The sequence below is a fragment of the Saimiri boliviensis genome, chromosome 4 (assembly GCF_048565385.1).
Source record: "Saimiri boliviensis isolate mSaiBol1 chromosome 4, mSaiBol1.pri, whole genome shotgun sequence".
NCBI classification, from domain to species: Eukaryota; Metazoa; Chordata; class Mammalia; order Primates; family Cebidae; genus Saimiri; species Saimiri boliviensis.
This window is the reverse complement of record NC_133452.1, coordinates 2,915,300-2,934,576: the sequence shown is the minus strand read 5'-3', so window position 1 is coordinate 2,934,576 and position 19,277 is coordinate 2,915,300. Positions and strand designations below refer to the sequence as shown.

General features: G+C 38.9%; 1 protein-coding gene across 20 annotated transcripts in view; it reads left to right on the top strand.

Moving 5' to 3' along the window:
- The window catches only part of AFDN (afadin, adherens junction formation factor), a 143,467-nt gene that overhangs the window by 52,992 nt on the left and 71,198 nt on the right, over positions 1 to 19,277 (top strand). For 15 of the 20 annotated variants that reach the window (XM_074397141.1, XM_074397135.1, XM_074397137.1 and 12 more), the window contains exons 7-10: positions 10,660 to 10,771; positions 12,400 to 12,567; positions 15,345 to 15,389; positions 18,620 to 18,714. In XM_074397141.1, the coding sequence (XP_074253242.1) occupies positions 10,660 to 10,771; positions 12,400 to 12,567; positions 15,345 to 15,389; positions 18,620 to 18,714 (420 nt within the window). The remainder of the gene's footprint in view (positions 1 to 10,659; positions 10,772 to 12,399; positions 12,568 to 15,344; positions 15,390 to 18,619; positions 18,715 to 19,277) is intronic. The other 5 variants (XM_074397148.1, XM_074397145.1, XM_074397144.1 and 2 more) reach the window with 1 other exon arrangement.

The following is a 19,277-nucleotide window of genomic DNA, read 5'->3' as shown; positions in this document are numbered from 1 at the left end:
TCGAAAAACTAGTAGATTCGTAATTTAGGAATATAGCCTAATTTTTAGCTGATAGTAGGTGGGAAAACATGTTTCTCTCACATTAAAATGACAATAAGGGAATAAAAATCTGTTTAAATGCACAAGAACAAAGAGAATGAGAGAAGAGATGACAAGAGATTAGAATAGACTGTGAAATTTTGCAGATGTAAATGAGAGGTCTCTAACTTGCCAGACCAGAGAAATCTTGCTAGGAGGACATCCAGACAAAGCAGGCAGGTGTATCCCAACCTCAGGAAGACTCAGGAATTAGAGGCTTTAGTACTTTCTAAGGCAGTGTTGAAAGTTGGGCTGAAAGTTTCTATAAGAAGAAGCAGACTCCACCAGATTCCCTTTCCTTCCCCTAACTGCTGCAGGCTAGAGTAAAACTGACGGGAGGTGGGTGAGTACTGAACGGAGGCCTTGGAGGTGGAGGTAACAGGAGTAGCACAAGGTGACAAGGGTCTTCACTGAAAACAGAGGATGAAGTGAAAGACTGTACCCAGAATACTGATGGCTAGAAGATTTATAGATCCCTCTCAGAAGGCACTTGTCAAAAGAAAGATCTGTATGTAAGTGGACCTTTGAAAGTTCTGGTCTAATAACCTCACTCTGAGACTTAGCAACAGTAACCCTTGCCCACATAGATAGACTTAACATCCAGCTTTCGTGAGACTTGCTGTCAAATGTAGATAGCCAAGGTTCAATAGACATTTGAAAAAGGTACCTTTAAAATGGGGACAGGTCAACAAAAGCATTGCAAAAACTGGAGCTAGAAGGGAGAAACTGGAGGTAGCAGATGGGAGTTTCGCGGCACCAAGACTCACAGAGACAAGGAAAACAGTGCATCCATGAAATAAGAACAGAATGCCATAAAAAGAAACAGAGAAAGAGCGCTTAGAAATTTAAAAACAAGTAAGGGATATGGGGGGAAAATGTTAATAAGACAGGTAGAAAATAAGGGAATCTACCCAAATACAGATCAAAGAGAAAAATAAGTAAAACAGACAAATTAAGATATTTAAATTATGAGAATATCTAACATACGTATACTAAAGGGGGATCAGCCAGAGAAAACCGAAGGAGGCTGGGCATGGTGGCTCACTCCTATAATCCCAGCACTTTGGGAGGCCGAGGCAATTGGATCACCTGGGGTCAGGGGTTTGAGACCAGGCTGGCCAACATTTCGAAATCCTGTCTCTACTAAAAATACAAAAAAAAAAAAAAAAAAAAAAAAAAGCTGGACACGGTGTTGCATGCTTGTAATCCCAGCTACTTGGGAGGTTGAGGCAGGAAAATTGCTTGAATCCGGGAGGCGGAGATTGCATGAGCCGAGATCTTGCCATTGCACTGTAGCCTGGGCGATGGAGCAAGACTGTCTCAAGAAAAAAAAAGGAAAACCAAACTAAATGGAAAGACGGAAGTTACCAAGGAAGTACTGCTAGAATCCTTCTCAGAACTGGGGAGAGAGATCCAAGATGGCTGATCACTAGCAGCTCGGGATTGTAGCTCCCACTGAAAGCGCAAAGAAGGAGAGGACGCCACACCTTCACATGAATTCTTGTTGCTCACGCACCAGGAGATTCCCAGCGGAGGAGCCCCACGGGTCGCCAGCGCGACTCTTGTGACCGGCGAGGCGGTTTTGCCGGCGCCTCGGAGCATCGGTTCTCGGTGCAGGAGTCGGAAAAGCACCATCCATCTTAACGCCGCTGATTTGGTCGGTGCAGTGGGCTGCTCAGATTTCGGCGCTGAGAATCAGTAAGTTGGACGTCCACTCAGAAACCCAATTACAAAGACGGTAATTATAAAGACCACAGATGGATAAATCTACAACGAAGGGAGGAAAACGGTCAAAAAAGGCTGAGAATACCCAAGATCAGAACGCCTCTTCCTCAGCAGAGGATCCCAGTTCCTCATCAGCAACGAAACAAGGCTTGATGGAGAACGAGTGGGTTCCAATTACAGAAGCAGGCTTCAAAACGTGGATAATAAGAAACTTCTCTGAATTAAAAGAACTTGTTATAACACAATCTAAAGAAACTAAGAACTTTGAAAAAAGGTTTGACGAAATGTCAACAAGAATACAAAATTTAGAGAGGAAAATAAGTGAATTGATGGAGCTGAAAAACACAATACGAGAACTACGTGAAGTATGTACAAGTTTTAACAGCCAAATTGATCAAGCAGAAGAAAGGATATCAGAGGTCGAAGACCAACTCAATGAAATAAAACTAGAAGACAAGATTAGAGAAAAAAGGATAAAAAGGAACGAGCAAAGTCTCCAAGAAATATGGGACTATGTGAAAAGACCTAATCTACGCTTGATAGGTGTACCTGAATGTGACGAAGAGAATGAATCCAAGCTGGAAAATACGCTTCAGGACATTATTCAGGAAAATTTTCCCAGCCTAGTAAGGCAGGATAATATTCAACTCCAGGTAATACAGAGAACACCACAGAGATACTCCTCAAGAAGAGCAACTCCAAGGCACATAATCGTCAGATTCACCAGGGTTGAAATGAAGGAGAAAATACTAAGGGCAGCCAGAGAGAAAGGTCAGGTTACCCACAAAGGGAAGCCTATCAGACTTACAGCAGATCTCTCAGCAGAAACCCTACAAGCCAGAAGAGAGTGGGGGCCAATATTCAACATCCTTAAAGAAAAGAATTTTCAACCCAGAATTTCACATCCAGCCAAGCTAAGCTTCACATGTGAAGGAAAAATAAAGTTTTTTGTGAATAAGCAAGCACTCAGAGATTTCATCACCACCAGGCCTGCTTTGCAAGAGCTTCTGAAAGAACCACTACACATATGAAAGGAACAAACAGTATCAGCCTTTCTAAAAAAATTATCAAAAAGAGCATCAATATAATGAAGAATTTACATCAACTAATGGACAAAATAGCCAGCTAAAGACAGTATTAAACTCACATATATTATTATTAATTCTAAATTTAAATTGACTAAATCCCCCAATCCAAAGACAGGCAATTTGAATAAAAAACCAAAACCCATCAGTATGCTGCATCCAGATCCATCTCACATTCAAGGATACACAAAGACTCTAAACAAGGGATGGAGAAAGATTTACCAACCAAACAGAGAGCTAAAGTAAATAAGTAAAAAGCAGAAGTTACAATTAAGCAACAAAGATCAAAAGAAGCAAAGAAGGACATTATATAATGATAAAAGGATCAATGCAACAACAAGAAGAGCTAAAGATCCTAAATATATACGCACCCAATACAGGAATACCTAGACATATAGGACTTATAAAGAGACTTAGACTCCCACATAATAATAGTGGGAGGCTTCAACATTAATATTAGACAGATCAATGAGACAGAAAATTAACAACGATATTCAGGTCTTGAACTCAGATCTGGAACAAGTAAATGTAATTAACATTTACTCTCCACTTTAAATACACAAAATATACACTCTTATCAGTACCACATCATATCAATTTAGAAGTTTAAATGAAATCTTGGTTGGCTCCTTGTTTGTTATTCTCTTCCCACATTTTCTTTCATGTCTCCATTATTAGGGACAATTATAGGCATACCCATATTTAGACTGCATTCTAGCCTGGGCAATAAAGCAATACCCCCATCTTCTCTCCCTCTTCCTCTTTCTCTTTCTTCCTCTTCTTTTAAAAAAAATAAAAATAAAAATAATTTTTTCCACTTCTATCAAGATACATTTCACATATAGCTTTCACCCATTTCAGGCATAGAACTCAATGATTTTTAGGAATTCTGTGAAGTGGAATAACCATCATCATGATTCAGTTTAGATCATTTTCATCTCCCAGATGGACTCCTTGTGCCCATTTATAGCTAAGCCCATTGTCACCTCAAATGTGAAGCAACAACAATCTACTTTCTCTATACATACATTTGCCTATTCTGAACATTTCATATAAATGGGATCATACAGTCCGTGGGTTTTTGTGACTGGCTTCTTTCACTTAACAAGTTTCCAGGTTTACGCATGTTGTAGCATGAGTCAGTACTTCATTTCTTTAAATTTCCAAGTAAAATTCCGTTGTATGGATAGACCACAATTTGTCTGCCCATTTACCCACAGGAGGGCATTTTGGTTGTGTGCAGTTCTGGGTTATGAATAATGCTGCTGCGAACATTCAAGTGCTAATTCAAAAAAAAAAAAAAAAGAATCCTTCTCAGAACTGAAGGAGTTTAGTTTAGAGGTTGAAATGGCCCACTGAATAATGGTACAATTACTTGAAGGAGTTTAGTTTAGAGGTTGAAATGGCCCACTGAATAATGGTACAATTACTTTGAAAAAGACCCAAACCAAATTTATTATTTTGAAACTGCAGAAAACTAGTGTTAAAAGTAATAATGACTCAAAAAGATTCAAGTTTCCTATACATGTTTAGGGAATAAGGCTGGTGCTAGTCTTCTCAACAGTAGCTGGAATCTGGCATGCTATGTACTTTCAAATGCAGAGTGAAATGATTTCCAATCCAGACTGTCAACCAAGTGTGTTAGGTAGATGGAATAAAGACATTTCAAAAGATACAAGACAAAAATTTACCTCCCATGTGCCCTGTTTCAAAAAAGTGCTGGAGGACATTGTCCAGCAGAATGATGGAATAGGCCAAGAAAGAGGGAGAGGGAGGATTTAAGAATAGAATCTGTCATAAGAGGGAAATTCCAAGGATGTTGAGGAAGGAAAGTCCAGAAGATTCCTGTGCAGTAGTCCTGAACAGCACACACTTCAGATTGGAGAGTGTCCAAGACTGAGGGTAATAGCAATAAGGACATTTTGTGTAGTAGAAATATGGTGGTAAATATGAGTTGTGACATGTGAAATAAACAAGTAGCCAGTAAATTCCTGAGGATATTTCTATGAGCTTGTATTTTTTGCAGTATTCTGTGTGTAGCAATAAAAAAGTGGACATGGCCAGCACTAAGACGTGCTTATACCACTCAGTGACATGTTGCTCTACAGCATCAATTAGGTCTCCACCAGTTTACCTGGAGAGACACGCAGGCACACTTCAGAGACGTTGCAGGCTTAGGGCCAGACTGTGACAGTTAATCTAGCATCACAGTAAAGTGAGTCACACAAATTTCTTGGTTTCTCAATGCATATAAAAATTATGCTTCTGCTATACTGTAGTCTGTTAAGTGTGCAGTAGCATTGTGTTTAAGAAAAAAGGTACCTACCTTAATCTAAAAATACTCCATTGCTTAAAAAATTCTAACGATCATCTGAGCCTTCAGTGAGTTGTTGTCTTTTTGCTGGTGCGGTGTCTTGCCTGGATGTTGATGGCCACTGACTACCGAGGGTGGTGGGTGCCGAACGTTGAGGTGGCTGTGGCGACTTCCTAAAATACAACAAACAAAGTTTGCTGCATTAATTGACTCTCCTTTCACAAAACATTTCTCCGTAGCATACGATACAGTTTGATAGCTTTTTATGTTTAGTAAAGTTTCTTTTAAAATTGAAGTCAATACTCCCAACCCCTGCCACTGCTTTGTCAACTAAGTTTGTGTAATATTTGAAATCCTTTGTTGTCATTTCAACAGTGTTCACATCATCTTCACCAGGAGTTGATTCCATAAGAAACTACTTTCTTCGCTTATTCGTGAAAGGCAGCTCCTTGTTTGTTCAAGTTTTATTATGAGATTGCAGCAATTTAGTCACATCTTCAGGCTCCATTTGTAATGTCAGTTCTCTTCCTGTTTTCACCTCATCTTCAGTTACTGCCTTGACTGAAGTCTTGAACAGCTCCAAATCATTGATACGGTTTGAATCAACTTCTTCCAAACTCCTGTCAGTGTTGGTACTTTTCCTTATCCCATGAATTGTGAATGTTGTAATGGCATCTAGAATAGTGAATACTTTGAGGTTTTCGCTCCAGATTTATCAGTGGAATCACTCTCTGTGGCAGCTAGAGCCTCATGAAATGTATTGCTTAAATAATAAAGCTTGAAAGTCAGTCATTCCTTAATCCATCGGCTGCTTTCGTAAGCATGAAAACAATGCTAATCTCCTTGTACGTCTCCCAGAGCTCCTGGGTGACTACGTGCCTGGTCATTGAGCAGTAATATTTTGCAAGGGATCATCTTCTTTTTTTTTTTTTTTCTCTGAGTAATATGTCACAAGAGCGGGCTCAAAATATTCAGTAAACCATGCTGCAAATACATGTTTTGACATCTAGGATTTGTTGTTCATTTATAGAGTACAGGCAGAGTTGATCTGTATAATTCTTAAAAGTTCCAGAATTTTCAGAAAGGTAAGTGAGCATCGGTCTCAACTTAAAGTCACCAGCTGCATTCGCCCCTAACAAAAGAATCAGCCTGTTATTTGAAGCTTTGAAGCCAGCCATTGTCTTCTCTCTAGCTAGAGAGTCGTAGATGGCTTCTTCTAGTAGAAGGCTTTTTCATCTTCATTGAAAATCTGTTTAGTGTAGAGATGTTCATCAATGATCATAGCTAGATCTGGAGAACTTGCTGCAGCTTCTGCATAAGCAGTTTCACCTTGCCCTTTTATTTTATGGAGATGGCTTCATTTCCTAAACCTCACAAATCAACCTCTGCTAGCTTCAGACTTTTCTTCTGCATCCTTCTCACCTCTCTCAGGCTTCATAGAATTGAAGAGAGTTAGGGCCTTACGCTAGAGCAGAATTGGCTAGAATGTTGTCGCTGGTTTGGTCATTTATCCAAACCATTCAGACTTTCTCCATATCGGGAGTAAGGCTGGTTCGTTCTTACCATTCATGTGTTCGTTGGAGAAGCACATTTAATTTCTAAGAAGTTTTCCTTTGCTTTCATAACTTGACCGGCACCAAGGGGTCTAGCTTTCTGCTTGTCTTGGCTTTCATCATGCCCACCTCGCTATATTTATTTCCTTTTACTTAGAGGTCATTGTAGGGTATTCATTGGCCTAATTTGACTATTAGTATGTCTCATAGAATAAGGAGGTCCCAGGAGAGCCAGGGAGATGGGGAGTAGAACATGCAGAACACATGCATTTGTCAGTTAAGCTTACTGTCTTACATGGTACAGTTCATGACACCCAAAATGTTAGAAGAGGAACATCAGAGATTACAGATCACCTTGATAGATATAATAATAAGAAGAAAAAGATTGAAGTATTGTGACAATCAATATGGTGTACACAGAGACACAAAGTGAACCAGGCTGTTGGAAAAATGGCACCAGTAGGTGTGCTCAGGCAGGCTTGCCGCAAGCTTTCAACTTGTATTTGTTTTTTCTTAAAAGAGCGGTATCTGTGAGGCACAATAAAGCAACAGAGTGTCTGTACATTTACAAATACCCTGCTTTGTAAAAGCAGTCACCATAAACAAAACCAAAGAACACAGTGCTGTGTGTGTGTTTACATGAACAAATAGAAAGGTAAATGCATGGAAAAGATACTAGCTTCCAAACCAAGTGAGGGAGGAAAAGACTTTTAAATAAATGATTAAGATAGGAATCTCATTATAAAATAAATGCATAAAAGTAATTACTGAAAATACAGTCATAAAATATAGTTATCTCACAGGTTTTTTTTTGTCCTTTGTGCTTTTTCTGTATTTGAATTTTTTACAGTGAAATTGTGTTATTCAGAATCAGAAAGAAATATGGCAAAGCTCATTTCATCATGGGGATGGGAGAAGACAGATGAGCATGGGTATTTGGTAATTTGATGCACCTTTTTATTTCTTTGGTCTTTATTTAGTAGGAAGTAGTAAGAAATAGTGTCGATTAAAATTGAAGAAATGTCATCTCAGAAGTGAAATTTAAAAATTTATACTTCTAAATGAGAGTTCATACATAAACGTGTCATGAACTAGAATTCTGCCTTACTCTGTGGGGCGCTGATGTGGTAAGGTTGGAAGGTCGTATCGTCAAGGTGATTGTGCATTTTCTCTGAAGGGAAAGCACTGGAGCGGGAGGACGTTGTGGTGTGTTGCCCTGACAGTTACGTGAAGTAAAAGAGAGCTCTGTTATGATCCAGGGCCTTGTCAGGTAATCACTTACCTGTTCAGAAGAACTATGTAGCAAGCATAATTGCATATATATAAGAGACATAATTTACCTATAGAATAATTAGGTCCATGGATATGATGGATAAGTGTTCCTTACACTTAAAGTTGATTAGTAACTGCTGTACAAAGTTCTGTAAGTGAGAATACTGTTAGTAAAGCAGCAGTGTACATAGGGTCCATACTACTGAACAGAGGCTTGATGTTCTCTGAGCTGTGTCCCCTCAGCTGTTGGTGGTGTGAACACTGAGGTCAGGAACTTGAAATCCTGTCTGTACTAAAAATACAAAAATTAGCTGGGTGTGGTGGCGAGTGCCTGTAATCCCAGGTACTTGGGAGGCTGAGGCAGGAGAATCGCTTGAACCCAGGAGGCAGAGGTTGCAGTGAGCTGAGATCACACCACAGCACTCCAGCCTGGGTGACAGAGTGAGACTGCATCTCAAAAAGAAAATAAAGAATGCCTAGTGTTGCATCTGATACCTGGTGTTGCCCTGTTATTTGCCAAGAGGAGGTTTATGTTGATAAGTGTATATAAGTCTATTTAAAAACCATTCTATAAAATTGCATATGATAAACTTTTAAGCATCTTTATTCTTTGAGTAATTTTTGGCTATTTTTACTGTTAAAAATGAGAAAGTGAAAGAGCACCATTAATTAATTGAGGTTTTTTTTTTTTTTTTTTTTTTTTTTTTTTTTGAGACAGAGTTTCACTCTTGTTACCCAGGCTGGAGTGCAATGGCGCAATCTCGGCTCACCGCAACCTCCGCCTCCTGGGTTCAGGCAATTCTCCTGCCTCAGCCTCCTGAGTAGCTGGGATTACAGGCACACACCACCATGCCCAGCTAATTTTTTTGTATTTTTAGTAGAGACGGGGTTTCACCATGTTGACCAGGATGGTCTCGATCTCTTGACCTCGTGACCCACCTGCTTCGGCCTCCCAAAGTGCTGGTATTACAGGCTTGAGCCACCGCGCCCAGCCTAAATTGGGGTTTTAAAGTTGTGAAAGCCTATCTTGAAATTTTAATGACAGCCTCTTATGAAGTGATTTGATAATTTCTATTGAGTGTTTCCTCTAGTTTTGGTTGTCTGTTCTATTATTTTCTAACCAGTTTTCTTTTGCAAGATTAGGCAATACAAACTAGGAGTTGATTATTGTTTTGCCTTGACTTAGAAATTCTTTATCTTCTTAGCTTGCCATTTTATAAATTGTAGCTGTTTTCATACTCTTTATTCATTATTTTATCTATTTAATTATTCAATAAATTTTCTCCTAATTGTTAGATATTATCCTGGGATAAAAAGAAGCTGCCCTTAAAGCTTATTATAAAGGGAGATGGAAAGACTAAGAAACAGAAAACAAGAAGCTTTTCTATTAGAAGGAAAATTATACTTAAGCTGAACAATGACTGGATGTTATTAGACATGAAAGTTGGGGCGAGAGGCATCAGGGAAGTATGATATATGTCACTGAGTCTGAGGATTCCGCTTCCAGGTGACTTGGCTCTAAGTGTTTGATAAAGATTGAGGCTAAAGAGATGCATGAAGGTCAAATCCTGAAGTAGTATGTGTTCTAAGCCAAGATACTGGATTTATGAAACACTATGAAGAAAGATTGATTAATTTATAATAATATGTGTTATAGTTGATTTGTCTTTTGAAGGTAATTGAAGCAGTGTAGATAGAAATTACAGGGTTCTATAGAAGAGTCTTAACTCCTTTGGTATGTGAGCATGAGGATATATTTGGGTGGTGAGGTGTATGAAGATAACGTCATTACATTAATTACAGGTTGGAAGTAATGTTTACATGCCAGTGACTTGGCCTTCTTTTCTTATTCTCTCTAATCCTGTGTCGCTTCGTGTTAGCAGTGCATTAGAGTGAAGATGGAGCATAAACCCAGAGGCTAGAAGAGTATTGGACAACCATCATCTCCCACTCTCCTCCTTCAGTGTTTTTGGGGCTTTCTTAAATGATTAAAAAAATTGTTTGGCTATAGTAAAAACATAATAAAAAAGTAATACAGCATTATGAATTTTTAAGAGTTGAGTGAATACAGTATATTGAAAGAGATGCCTAAAAATGTTTGTTGAATCAGTAACTAGCCCTGTAATCTGTCTAAACGGTCTGATTAAAATTTAATCATAAAGAAAGGTTATTTACAAGAAAACAAAAACTGTTCTGGCTTGTGTGGTAGTTATCCTAACAGATCTCATATTATATGAACCCATTTTATAAAACTTGTTTGAATGTTGAAAAGATGGGTTAAGGACCAGAGAGATTGACATTTGCAGTAATGAAGAAATTACACAGAATTTAACCATTACGACCTTTCCATATAAAAGATTTGGAAAAAAAAAAAAAAAATTCAGTCTGGCTTTTTTTAGGGGCCAGGTGATTAAAAGCAGCCAAATTAGCTGGCTTGGCTTTTTATTATAGACTGTTTCATTTCACTTTTATTGATGATTATTTTGATGATGAGTAAGACTTGTTTCTGTGCTTGATCGTTTCAGTTCTACAGTGACATTTTATTCATTCAAAAGCAATAAATGTATTCTTAAGTACTTGCTAACTTAGTTACTTAGGCATGTTCACAGTTAATTATTTTTTATTTTTTTAGGTTATGCTTCCTCCTGGAGCCCAGCATTCTGATGAAAAAGGTGCTAAAGAAATTATTCTTGATGATGATGAGTGTCCTTTACAAATCTTCAGGGAATGGCCAAGTGACAAAGGTAGTAACCTTATTAAAAGACTACTTTCAGCAGATTCCTACAGGATACACCGGTTGCTCAACCTAACACATGATGTAGGAGATGTGTACCTAAATATTTAGGATGATTTTTTTGCTGTAAAGCTTTCTACCTCCTTCATTGACTTGCTTGATGATTCCTGAGTGTTGCCTTTGTCCCTAAGACCACACTCAGCTTATCTGAGTCTCGTGTAGGTAGACCTTGAACAAATGGTAATACCGCAGGTAAATAATACATCTCATTAAGAAACCAGAGTGTTAGCACTACATCAAGAAGTGAGAGACTGTTGTTATCTACAGTAGTAGAAAACACACTTCATGCTGACCAGATTACTGTATGGTGTTTGGACAAATTTGTTATGATGGTGAAAATGACCTCTTGTAATCCTATAGATTGTCCAGTGTTTTAGTCAGTTCAAATAATGAATTCACACTTTGCACTACCAAAACAATTTTTCCTAATTATTTCAAAGCAGTCAAAGTTTAAAGCTGTGTTTTTGAGAAAATACGGTTTTCTTTCAAATTCACATCATAAGTTAACTGTTAACTCTGTAGAGGGCCTTGCATTAATAATGACATAAAAATGTATTGCCAATTAATCATGTCAATATGGAATGTAGTTTTGAAACACCCAAAAAAATCCTTCCCAGTAAGCAAATTTCTTGCCTCCTTAAAACACTTGTTTAGTACTTTTAAAAAATAGTATAAAGTTAAAATTTTGTTAAAGGCAAATTGCTTAAATTCTTTAAGTTGAATTTAATAAGAATCAGATCAACTAAAAATATACATATATTTTGTTAGTAGTAATAGAATGGTTCTTTTATTTCAGTAGATTTTTGGGGAACAGGTGGTATTTGGTTACATGAATAAGTTTTTTAGTGGTGATTTCTGAGATTTTGGTGTACCCATCACCCTAAAAGTACTTTTATTTTTTTTTTTGAGACCGAGTCTCACTCTGTTGTCCAGGCTGGAGTGCAGTGACACGATCTCGGCTCACTACAACCTCTGCCTCCCAGGTTCAAGCTCTTCTCTTGCCTCAGCATCCTGAGCAGCTTGGGACTACAGGGGCGTGCCATCATGCCCCTTGAATTGTTTCTATTTTTAGTGGAGATGGGGTTTCACCGTGTTAGCCAGGATGGTCTCAATCTCTTGATCTTGTGATCCGCCTGCCTCAGCCTCCCAAAGTGCTAGATTTACAGGTGTGAGCCACAGTGCCCTGCCAGAAGTACCTTTTTATATGTGTATTTGTGTGTGAATGTGTTTTTTATATGTGCATGAATGTATTTATTGATCATAAGAGTTGTTTACTAATGTAAGCATTTATTCTTAAACCTAAGTGTTGTTTTTCAAGCTTGTGATGTCTTAGGTAGCTGTTAATTTAGAGTAATTTTTGGAAATTGTTTGCTGGATCTTTTCAAATACACCAAGAGGCTAATATTTCCTCTGTTGAGTAAAAGTATAAATTGGGTAAGCTTTAATCAGTGATTCCTTGGCAGATGTTTCTAAATTACCTGCATCTTCTTGAGAAAGCTTTGCTCAGTTGACTGCCAGTCAGCTGGTGATCCTGACCAACCTGAGTCTGGCTGATGATTTCCAATGCTGCTGTTCTAGGGATTTTAGTCTTTCAGTTGAAGAGGAGGCCACCAGACCACATCCCAAAGAAAACGAAGAAACACTTGGAAGGGAAGCCAACCAAAGGAAAGGAGAGAGCCGAAGGGTCTGGCTATGGCTCCACCCTTCCCCCGGAGAAGCTGCCCTATTTAGTAGAGTTAAGCCCAGGTGAGAAAGCTGGTCACACCAGCAGATATTATAAATGTACATTTTTAGCTTTAAATCTTTGTACTTTCTAATGCATCTTCAAGTAGTCTTCTGTTGGCTGACGTCACATTTTTAGACCATTTTTTTTAAAAAGGTAACTATCATAACTTTTTAAAAAGATTAAAATTATAAAATATGTATATGTTTACATAAAAATGGTTCACATGGACAGAAGTGAGTATTAAGAAACAAAATTAAAATCGTGTATAGACCGTTTTAAATTATTTTAATCCCTTAAAATTTTTTTTCCAAGATAACTTTCATAAAATATTAATCTACTAAAAATGACAAGTTGATATTTACCCCTTCTAAGGCAGATTTCATAAAGGGGTGTGTGTGTGTGTGTGTGTGTGTGTGTGTGTGTGTGTGTCCGTCTGTCTCTGATGCATGGACAGTGTCTAAAAAGAATATTTTAAATCTTATATCTAAGAAACCCATCTTAGTAAGAGGAAGGCTATTTGATTTTAAAGTAACAGACTATGTTTATTTTCTCATGAGTCCTCTAAGTGTTTTGTTTGTTGAACTCTCACACCCCAAAGCTGTTGGGTCAGTTTAGCCATTGGGTAGAGAAATACCTGGTCATTATTAAGGCAATGTTTTACACACACATCCCTAGGTAGAGTGTGTATTTGCACATATGTATGCTGTACCTGACCTTTATCACTAAGCTAGCATTACTTCATTTCTTATTTAGTTATGAAATGCTATTATGTGACCTGTATTAAACAATACTATGAAGATGAGAGTATTGCACCCCATCCCAAGCTGCACTTAATGAAAGCCCAATTCGTAATCACAGAAAAAATTAGCAGAAAATTAAACCAGTTATATGTATGATACATGGCTCTATGAGCATGAATTATATTTTTTTCCTGATTTTTGAGCGTTTATTTTTATTTATAAGCTTTGTTTAGTTTCTTGCAGTTAGGTTGTTGTAATTAACTAATGATTAGATATGATATTTGTTGTCCAGCAGTCTCATGGTACAGTAAGTTATGTCAGTGCAGAAAGTGATGGTATCATTTTGATGCCACAGTTAGTGGCAGTGTGGCTTTAGGTAGTAGCTCTATACTTAATTATGTACAAAAATTAATTGATAAGCTATTTGTGAGGAATATATTGGTGTTGCTGACCTTAGTTCTCGGGTGGAAAGTTTCATTTGAAGTTTTATTATCTCACTGTAGTTTGGAAACACATCCCAGTATTATTGTGTGTCTATAATGTGTGTGAGAGCATTGGTGTTTGGTTATCTGAGGGAATGAATGGCAGTTGTGAGACAGCCCTTAGTTTTTGAACATTAAATTTTTTAGGCTCTTTTTTGGGTATTGGGCTGCCCTTTAAAATTTTATATTAAGTTCTAGAAACTAATGATTTTTTCCAAATCCAAATTTTTGAAGATTTAAGAGTGTTAAGCCCCTTAGAGAAATTGATAAATAGCAGCGGAAAGAATAACTTTCAAATGAGTAATGAACAGTTTATTTTGGTAGACAGCAGAGACAGGATGAGAATGCATTCATTCACTTACACATTTGATACTTGTTGTGTGTCATACCGTGTTCTGGGCCTTGGAGGTAGAGTACCAGAACAGATTAAACCCCTTCACCTTGGGAATTTATATTCTAGTGAGAATTGTTATTTTGACTGCTTATTTCCTACTTAAGAGTCTCTCAGGTAATCAAATATATAGAATTTTTTTTTTGTAGATGTGGAGTAGATCATAGTTTTATACTACTTTTGGCCAAATATTGATAACAGCATATATTACATGGTTATTAATACACTGCCTTCCTACTGGCACCCTGCTGCCTTTAGTCAACATTTACTGACCCTTCGACTATAGGCAAAGCAATGGATACAAAAGGAATAAATTCATTCCTGCCTTCAGGTAATTCACACAGCTGGAGGGAATCACAGTGCCATGTGACCCCAGTGACTCGGCCTCTAGTCTCGACTTCTCTTTTGGGCCCTGTGGGCTGCTCTTGAGATAGCTATACTTGTTGTTCCACAAGTGTGTGAAGTTCAGGTCTGGTGCCACTATTTTAAGGGTGACCTCCGAGGTTGGTGGCGGGCCTGAGTGCGAGGCCAGGATCTTCCCTGCACCAAAGCCATGCTCTTTCATTGAGTCCTAATGTCTTTTTAGGTTTTAATTATTATTCATTGTTCACAGCATGCTGAATGAAAGTGATCTATTTTCCATTTATGAGAAAATAATATACATAATGATTTATAATCAGTGGATAAGTACTGTATTTCCCCAGCACATTGTCAGCCAAGCATATCCTCACTGCTGGGGTCCTGTTGGGTGTGGAGAGGAGTTTTTTCAGATGTGGCCGTGAGCTAAACATTGTCTTTTAGAGAAATGGGGAGCAAATATGTGATTTTGTTCTTTGCTTTGGATTTGACTGTGTTTGTTAAACAGAAGAAATCCGCCCAGTGGGGTGGTAGCCTCTGCATGATTAACTCCCTGCTGTTGTCCTGCTGCTTGGTGACTCACCTGTTGTCCTGCTGTTTCCCTTCACAGTCTGCATTGGTTTCTAAAACACTGACTGGGGCACTAGTGTAGTCTTGTCCTCACAAAAGCTGATGGGTGAAGTGTACCTTTTCTTCCTTTGAAACATGTCTCACTGAAGTTCACCCTCTACGTCTCTTCTCCTCCTTCCCTCTTCTGCGTGTTCTGTATGATCTCTGTTCTGCTGATGCTGCCTTCACCTGGGTCCTGGCATGTTTCTTAACCCCAGGGAGAAGGAATCACTTTGCCAACTACAACTATCACACCTATGAAGGTAATGCTATGCTTACTACTACTTTTGTAACTAGAGCACTAACAGAACCTCATGGGCAGAATAGTGTTGAATGATCACATATCTTATGTATCAGTTTTTCTGTTGATGTAAATGACCTATTTTAAGACATTTAATGTACTATCATTTTATTTGTACCTAGTAAGTTTTCTATACCCAGAGCTCATTCCATTTACTGGAAACTTAACTTGGCTGCTTGATTTTCCCAGGTTCACCCTGGGAAGGAGCCGAAGGGAAAAGCAGCATTGGCTGTGGAGGGATGCTGGGGAGGAAAGGCAGAGTGCCACTTCAGAGCTCTCCCCGGGCGGCACTCAGCCAGTCTGCTTCCCTTCATCTGCAGTGCTGTTACCGTCTGTAGTGGGGTTACTTAGATTTGTCTCTACTCTTTAGGGCGCTCCAGATTTATTGTCATCTATGGGGAGGAAGGAGGCTCAGGCACTTTGGGCAGAAATTGGCTGTTTGTAGAATACTTGTTGAAGAAAGGGAGAAAATTTGGGATTTTTTTTTCGTGGTGACAGTGTTCTGTGTTACTCCCTGTGGGGTAACTGTCCTGATGAAGAGAGGGAATGGGCTGTTGCACTCTCCCTTTCCTCCCCAGCTGAAACCAGACACCTTTTCTCCAGTAAATCCTGTGGCCACCATGCAGGTTCTTCAAAATCTGTGACAGCTTTAACTATGGTTTTCTGTTAGTACTGTGAAGTAGTAAGAAGAGAGAGCCTGGAAGGAGGTTTATTTCTAATCTCTCTGTTGACAGAGTTCTGTTACCGCCGTGAAGTGAGAAGAAGGGAGAGACTTGAGAAAGCAGCTCGTATCTCCCTTTCTCTTTCTGTTTCGAAATCTTGATGTAGAAAGGCGTATGATAGCTCTTTATTCTGCAAGAGACCTTTCAGAAGCATTCAGAAGAAGATGAATGTGAATTTTTCTTTCATCTCTAAACACACATTTTTTTCATGTTCTATTTTTAACTTTGCGTTGAAATGTTTTTGTTTCACGTGATTACCTGTTGACTCCTTTTGCCTTTATAATTTGTGTAATTTCTCTGTGATTATATTGCATTCTGTTTTCTTTATTTTCAAATAATTCTTCACTGCTGACATGTTACGTCTTTATTGATTTCTAACTATGAACCATATGTGGAATGATCAGTGCCAGGTTAAAGAGATGTTTTTTTTTTTTTTTAAACCTAGCCACCAGGGAGCTCAGAGATGAGGGAGATACATAGATGGAAATCCTCATACAGTATGGTTAGTGGTACAATTAATATAACAGAGATGGGGTGCTCTGGGAGTAGATAAGAAAGACACGTTCCTTACCTGGGGGAGTCATCGGAACTGCCTTTGGTGTTTAAAACACAAAGTAGCACACATTACTGGCGGATTCGGACTCAGCAGATCTGGAAGGGAACTACCGGTGTCCAGGAAAAGCCCCAGATGATTTTGATGTCTTGTTCAAATCAGGACTTTATTAGAACAGTTGGAGCTGAAAATAAATATTTCAACACGATGTAAAGCAGCATAGACGATAAATGAGGTTATTTTAATGGGTATTAGGCATTGGTGTCTCTCAAGTACTTCAGTCTCCTCTTACCTTCACTCAGTGTCACAGATTTCTGAAATATTTCAGAAAAAGAAAATTTTGTCATTAGAATGTAACTTTATGGACCCTAAAATTCACATTATTTATAACAGAAGTTGCATTTTTGTGGTGTCTTTTGTCTGTGAAAGTTTAGCCGCACCACTGCTGAGAGAGTTTAGCAGTCTCAAACTCTGTGCACACTCATACCATCCAAACTGTTTGACCTGTGAAGCTCTCAAAGCTTACATTGCTCATTGCAGTGACTAGAGATTTTAACAGGGAATGGAAGTTAGAAGGCAGTCATAAACAGATCAGGGAGACTCTCGCTGGCTCGCCTTCTCCTGAGCTTCGATGGGTGTGCTTGCCACACTCGACTGACTGCCACGGCAGTGGTGCAGGTGCCGAGCTCTGCAGTCACATCATCATTCAGGGCTCTGGAAGGCACATTTCTCATATGGCAACTCTGAAATTGGAAGACCTCATTCTTAGCTGAGGTAATGACATGACATCGCCTTGGCCTGGGATCTAGTGGGTGGAGAATGAGAAAATGTGTAGGTGTGTTGGGGCTGGAGGGCTTTGGCAGAGCAGCTTCCTCCTCCACCTCACCCTTTTCCTGTCATAGAAGCTCATAGAAATTAAACATTCCAACAGTTCATAAAGGCGTAAAATGATAGTAAGAAAAGCCAAAAAACCCAGTCTTCCTTTTATGCAAGTTCCATTCCAGGGAACTAACCACTTTTAACAGTAATTCTTTTTTTTTTTTTTTTTTTGAGACGGAGTTTCGCCCTTGTTACCCAGGCTGGAGTGCAATGGCGCGATCTCGGCTCACCACAACCTCCGCCTCCTGGGCTCAGGCAATTCTCCTGCCTCAGCCTCCTGAGTAGCTGGGATTACAGGCATGTGCCACCATGCCCAGCTAATTTTTTGCACTTTTAGTAGAGACGGGGTTTCACCATGTTGACCAGGATGATCTCGATCTCTCGACCTCGTGATCCACCCGCCTCGGCCTCCCAAAGTGCTGGGATTACAGGCTTGAGCCACCGCGCCCGGCTTAACAGTAATTCTTAATCAATAATGGACAGCAGAATTACTTGGGGAGATTTTTCAGAGGACCCATGCTTAGGCCTCATCCCCAAGGATTTTGATCCAGGAGGTCTGTGGGGAGCTATGAGAATTGTACATTTAAAAACCTCCGTCAGTGATTTAGCTGTGCTCTCAACCTGTATTGTGTTGTGTGCCCTAAGGGCAGCAAGAATACTGCAGGAAAGATCTGGTCTGAAGGGAAGGCCTGTGTGTCTTTGCTGAGCTTCATTTTGCTGATACAGTTGTTCCTCAGAATCATGAACAAAATTCCAGGGCAGTGTGGTAGAGAAGACTTTTTTTTTTAATGTAGTTAGAATGTGTTGGAATTATTGCTTAGTGCTAGCACTTTGTATTATCAGAAATTGCTATGTTTATTTCTTATTTTGAATTTTCTGTATTCAGTTTGTTAAATTGTGTTGTATAAGTTTGAAGAATTCTTTGAAAAGAAATCCTGAGAAGTGAGAACTGTAGTGCCTGAAATAACTTTTTGTTTGTTTGAAATAACATGACAAGAACATTAGACTTTGCAAATAGAGCTCTCTTCCTTCTCACAGATGGTTCTGACTCCAGAGATAAGCCAAAGCTTTACCGCCTTCAATTAAGTGTTACTGAAGTTGGGACAGAAAAGTTGGATGACAACTCTATCCAGGTATGTAGTCTGAGCTTCCTGCTGCGACTCTGACATTTCAGGAGGCGTAATGTATTGGACAGAACCTGCCCCATGGTAATGAAAGAAGGAATTAGAAATACAGACTTTGTATTTAAATAGAAATAATTTATCTACTCTGGGTCACTTTTCTCTGCTTTAGTGTGAAAACAGCAGAATGTGAGTTCATGTTCAAGTTCCACCTCTAGAAATTTGGGCTGGTGATGACATTGCTCTGAAACAGCTTCCTTGTCTCTAAAAGATGGTGATAATTTTATAGGTCTTTGTCAGAATTACAGAAGATAACCTATGCAGAAGGGCTTATCGCTGGGTCTGACACACATAGCAGTAGGCATTTGGTAAATTCTGATTAAATTTAGCTTAATATGGTCTCAAGTACTTAAAACAGCTTAACACATTCTTTGAATAAGTGAAGTCAGGCTTTGTCACTTCTTTGAAGTTGGATTCAGGCAAATTACTCTTGCTCTGTACTTCTTACTTCTCAATTGTAAGATGATGGGTTCAGATTGTTAATGTCATTTTCAGCTCTGCCATTTCTTCTTTCT